General features: G+C 52.1%; 2 protein-coding genes across 2 annotated transcripts; one reads left to right on the forward strand and one right to left on the reverse strand.

The window, feature by feature from the left end:
• Positions 1–2,864: 2,864 nt before the first annotated feature.
• HRG_06276 (uncharacterized protein) lies at positions 2,865–3,896 on the forward strand (the record flags this gene model as incomplete). The annotated part of the gene is made up of 1 exon (XM_044864747.1): positions 2,865–3,896. The coding sequence occupies one exon, from the start codon at positions 2,865–2,867 to the stop codon at positions 3,894–3,896; it is 1,032 nt and encodes a 343-aa protein (XP_044719687.1).
• A 699-nt stretch (positions 3,897–4,595) lies between these two features.
• On the reverse strand, positions 4,596–5,244 carry HRG_06277 (protein T24A6.7; the record flags this gene model as incomplete). Its single annotated transcript, XM_044864748.1, has 3 exons — positions 4,596–4,775; positions 4,828–5,026; positions 5,105–5,244. The coding sequence occupies 3 exons, from the start codon at positions 5,242–5,244 to the stop codon at positions 4,596–4,598; spliced, it is 519 nt and encodes a 172-aa protein (XP_044719688.1).
• Between the last annotated feature and the right edge of the window lie 461 nt (positions 5,245–5,705).

The raw sequence follows: 5,705 nt of genomic DNA on the forward strand, positions 1-5,705 counted from the left end.
CTATTAGTAGTCTAGGGTCCTTATAGCTATCTTCTTAAGCCTTTTTATAAGGGTTATATAAAAGGTTTTAATTTTTTAGGCTTCCTTAAGGGCCTAGGTAGCCTACTAAAGGAACCCTTAAGCTTAGTCCTTAGGGAAAAGGTACTAAGGCCGGGGCTAGGTCTACTATAAGTATTAAAATATAGGTCGGATAAGTATAAAACTAATAAGGCTACTAAGAGTAGCTCTCTTTTACTCCTTTACCTACTTTAAGGGCTAGTTAGGCTAGATATAGCTAGCCTAAGGTAGGGCTAGGCTAGGCTTAAAAAGGCTAGTATTTAGTATAAGCTAAGTATTATCTTCTATCTTAATATCCTTTAAGTCTTAGTATTAAGTCCTAGGCCTTTCTTTTAAGGTCCTTAAAAGGCATTAGCCTTTTAAAGCTTCTACTAAGCGGGCCCTAGCTTCTAAGGTACCTATTTCGACCCTTAGGTTAAGGGGGTTAAAGTTAAGGGGCCTCCTTGGGGGTCTAGGCTAGGGTCTAAGTTGGGGCATATACCCTTAGTTAGCGAGGGCGGGGAAGAGTTTTCTGCCTATATAGGGGAGAACCTCGCTTAATTCGCAATCTTTAGTAGTATATTACGCACCCGCTAGTAGCTATACGAGGCTGCACTTAAGGGGGCGTAATACGCTATTCGCGACGGTTCTAGGCGTATGCTTTTTTCGTGTTTTACGCTTGGTTTCGAAAAGTTAGCCGAGAAGACGTAATAATGTGTTAATTACGGCTGTGATGTCCTGCTTGGGTAAGGCGCGCTGGAGAGCGAGCGGGAGTCATAACAAGCGTGTGGTGCGCACTCCTGTTCACCCTTAGATCTTGCCTGCTCATATCTATCATGCAGCTCGCGCTGCACGGTGGTTTATGGACTGCAAGCTATTCTCTACAACATAACTCGGGGAATAAAGCCAGGCAAGAATAGCTCGGTGGCAAACGCGGCTTCAGCAGATGTGGAGGTCGGGTACGAAAACGTGCTCGACAATCAGGGCCCAGTTTAATGATCCACTCCGCACTGCAATAGACACTACCTTGACGTTTGACGCAACCTTGCTTCATGAACTCACTCATGCGATTGAGCATACCCCAACTAGCGACGTTGCCAAGGACGATTCCTACGGTTGGAAGAATTGCAGAAGGCTCGGCGAGATTAGTCGTCAGAAATCGAAGAAGCACCAACTTCATCATCATCCCACTCACATTCCCGAAGTGCTGGGAACGAAGCGTCTCTGTTAAGTTGTCATTATTGAAAGGCTACATGTTCTACTCAAGGATGGCAAGCTCAACATAGGAGAGACTGTCCTGTTTCCAATGAGAGCTAAAGAAGTAAAGTGCTTGTTTATTACATGAACCGTCCAAAGTCGATATACCCTTGTAGAGAAAGTGATGGTTGCGAGGCCCTCTGCTTTACTTACATTTGCAAGCTTTGCCGATGTCCTTCTTCGGGAAAGGGCAGACTCGAACAGGCCTGGTACAGTGGCACCCGTTTATGTTGCATTTTCCAGTGCAAACCTTGAAAAATAAGTCGGTCAGCATTTGACCTGATCTTCACAGCATTGAAGCGCGTCTGCAAAGACGAATGGGAGAGGCGCTTACCTTCCTTGCAACAAGGCCCGAGGCATCTTCGCCACGAGTGACAACAGTTTCTCCCATTTCGGGAATGGCTGTGGACAGGATTGGGGTCGCTAGGACTCCGAGGAGCAGGATGTTGACAAACAGCTTCATTTTCAAGGCAGGAAGATCGTATGAACAAGTATATGCGAGCAGATGCAGCTCAGTTGTCCAGGAATGTGGAGAAGAGAAAGCAGCGGAAGGGTCTAGTCTCTTATACTGGGTAGTGTGTCCGTTCGGGGCTCGGAAACACACACGATGAAAAGAGGTTACGGAACCTGGCAAAAGAAGACATGCGGCTCCGGGAAGCTGCATCGAGCTCCCAGCCGTGAAGACACATACGGAACAGGTGTGTCGGAGGTTGAACTCACATGGATCGCAGATGGTACTGCAGCAAGATGTTGGTCATTACCTGGTCGGCTTTCCCTGAAAAGGACACGATGAATATGCGACATGGTGCCTCCTTACAATAGTCGACCTAGCCCGCTATCATGTTGTCAAGTCGGATTCAGAGCCAGTCTTGCAAAGGTTCAGAACCAACGGTGGCGCCGCCGGGGGGCGAATAAGTTGGGGACGGACTAACCGGCATATCCCTTTGAGTACGCGGGAGCAGCCACCGCTATGTCACTTGTAACGATGCCCACGAATCAGTACCTATCTATGGCAGAGCATATCGCATCTCCTGCAGGTTGGTGCCTACATTATAGGTTACGACATATGTACTAGAAGGGGGGGCCTTGTGGCGCCCAGCATATGAGTCTGGGATATTCCGCATTAAAGGGGAGGGGCAGTGGCGCTTCGGCCAGCTGCACTGCCTGCACCGTTGGCCATGTTTTTTGGGCCGAAGCCATTGGATGCTCCCGGCTGCGCAGTGTCGGCTGGACCAACCCTCTCCTGCTGTGTTGCTCAGGCGGCGGGGTGAGGCAGGTTTGGTTGGTGTAGGGGGGGATGTTTCCGTACAACGCACCGGAAGTGTTACATATGTACTGTGGTATTAACCAATGCTCTCTCTGCCTGGCTTCCCAACACACAGTGTGACTGTACTGTAGCATCGACAACCAACGGCATTGTGAGAACGCGTGTCTAGGCGGCGGCCTTAGGTTCTGTCGCTGAAGCAGAAGAAGCCGTCATCCTTCACTCTGCAAACCGCAGTCTCGTCTGCCATCATCCATCTGCCCTTGCTTTACTCTGTTTACCCCGCTCGCATTCTGCAAACGTCGACATGGCTGACTGTGCTACCGGTTGCTGTGACATTCGACTCCTGAGTCGCGACGAGAAGCGCAAAGAGTTCGAACATGACCCAGCCAATGCTCAAGACACCTGCCAAGGCCTCCGTGATGATCTATTCAGTATCGGCTTCAACTATTTCGCCTTCGACGCCGATACTGCAAGCATTGAAGAGAAACTGCACGACGCATGGGACGAGGTGATCCATGCCGCCAAGATTATCCCCTTTGCTGATGCTGAGATTGATCGACTTGTTACGCTTATTCTCGAGCTTCGAGAGCTCGGGCAGCTTGCCCGAAAGCATGACGACGCCACCTCCAATGAAGCGGCCATCATGCCCAACGGCCAGCGACTGTGGATTGATCTCCCCTACCTCGCCGACGAGCTCTACGAATCTTGGACAAATGAATCCATGGCATTTGCAGCCCCCCAGCGGCAGAGCCTTGCCGTTCTTACCAGCAAGCTCTACGCCGCTGGGGCTTGTGCTGCCGACCTGGCCCATTGTGCGCTTTGGCTCTTCAAGGAAGCGCTGGAAACGGAAAGGCCCCAGACCGCCTCTTTTTCTGAAGAAGGCACCTCCAACAAGTCCAAACCTCCCATCGCCGACATGCTTCTCGCCTGTCTTCAATGGTTCAAGTACGGCAAGATCAAGCTTGCCAAACTGTCCGTCGAAAACTACCACCCTGCCTCGGGCCACGACGACCAGGACTCGACTTCTCCGGGACCTCTTGCAACTGAGGCCGGCATCACGAACCAAGGCTTTAGTCTGGCGAGGTGGTTGTTCTGGAGACGACGCTTGGGGGAGCTGTACCGCCATGGTTGCGACCAAGTTGCGAAGCCCGCCAAAAGCTGCTTCGAGGAGATGGTAAACGCAGGGTCATCAATAGGCATCGACATCCCGGGCGAGAAGAGATTTTTGGAAAAGTCATTCGAGGTTCTTGATAGAGAGCTTCTTTCTCGAAATTCTCAAGGCAGTGTTGGCATTGAGGAGATCGAAATTGATCCGACATGGGCGGATGAGGAATAGTGGGTATTTAGTCGGAGAGAAGAAGTGGGAGACGAGGCGTCTCGGAGTTGTCAGTGAGAAAATGACAAACATGCATTGCCACACCGCGTCCTCTTCGAGACGCACTTCAGCCAACGCTACCTTGGGTACGTGTGCGCGAACATCGACAGTACCGTGGTCATGGACATGGTTTCAGCTTCGGGGTCCTTATAGAGAGACGTTGCATGGAAACTCCGTACCGATACTATTTTCCCCTTAAATTCCTAGCCAGCCAGGCGGAGGGGGAGTGGATGGGGAAGAGAGCAGGGAGGAGGGGGAAGACCAAGTTAAGCACAGACACAGTGTTGTGAAACTTAAAAGCAAGAACCCCATCCTTCCACGGCAATTGATAGGAGTTGGCAGCTTTTCCATGTCAAGGGAGAGCACCTGTTATGCCTAGATCCTACATGCAGTACCTACACCGGAGGTATAACCGACAGAACGCTTAACAGCAGCCATTCTGCAGGTCCTAATTGTAAGCCTCATAAACAACTTCATAGCGGGGGCATGCATCCATCAATGACTGCTGTGGACAGACACTTTATTTGCTTGAAAGAAACTACACGTCACAAGTGCCTCGCCGCATTAGAACCTCTTGTCTGTGGGTGTTGATGCGGTGATGCGGGCGTTTGAGCCTAATGACCGACACAAGTCCTTAAGCTGCCTCGTCCCACAACATAGTCATCTCATCTCTTCCTGCTCCCAGAGAGCCGCCCGGACGTCAGTCAACGCCTTGCCGAGCAGATTCAACTCCCACTGGCCACGGTTCGCAGGCGCCTCCTCTGGCCTGAACCCGACCCCCCACACGCGGTCAAACGGACTCGCCTTGACCAGCTCCCGGTCTCCCGTGCGCAGCAGCATCTCGCGCAGCGAGCCCTCGACGGCGGGCTGCTTGGATGGAGCCGCGGCCGGCTCGGGGGGGGGGCGGCGTGCTGAACTTGAGCAGGTTGCCCTTGCGCACTATGTCCTCGCGCTTGGCCTCCCAGGTGGCCTGGTTGAAGTTGGGGACTTTGCGGCCGAGGGCCTTTGCCTTGCCAGGCGGCTTGGTCTGCAGTATCTCGGCGGCCGTCTTATCATCGCCAAAGAGCTTTGCTTTTTGGTACATCATGTAGCTGTTCAACATGGAGTCAGCTTGTATGATGCGACAGGAATTTAGCATCACGTAGAACTGGAAAGCGGTGAGTGCTTACTGCTCGGCCGTGTAGTAGAGCCTCTCCGGGACCTCGTCGTCTCGAAAGGGGTGGTAGTACCACTGACAGAGCCAGCCCGTCTCGCCATCCAAATCTTTCCAGAAATAGACTGGCTCGTGCGCCTTGGTTGGGTCCGTCATTTGGTTCGCACAAGCCGAGGATGTCAAGCTGACGGGACCAAGGGTGTCGAGGCGATTCGCGCGAGGTGGCTGTCGAGGTTGTCGAGGTTCGTCGCTGAAGTGGATGAACCTCTTGTGCTGTTTCTTGGCGCAAGCTCACGGTCGCGGGGGCAGTGGAAGTAGTAGGATGAGTAGTGGAAGAGGAAGAAAAGGGGAACAGAGGCTGCCAACCGCGGCCTCTTGACATGGGCGTGACTGGCGAAAGAAATAGACGAAGCTAAAGATGGCACGTAAAGCACTACGAAGTAGCCTCGAGGGAATGCCTCATCACGTCTATCCAGCCAGCTTTTCGAAACCAGGCCTAAAAAATGGAAAAAGCATACGCTTAGAACCCTCGCGAATAGCGTATTACGCCCCCCTAAGTGCAGCCTCGCGCAGCTACTAGCGGGTGCGCATTATGCTGCCGAAGATTGCGAATTAGG

This window comes from Hirsutella rhossiliensis (genome assembly GCF_020360975.1).
Source record: "Hirsutella rhossiliensis strain HR02 chromosome Unknown scaffold00006, whole genome shotgun sequence".
NCBI classification, from domain to species: domain Eukaryota; kingdom Fungi; phylum Ascomycota; class Sordariomycetes; order Hypocreales; family Ophiocordycipitaceae; genus Hirsutella; species Hirsutella rhossiliensis.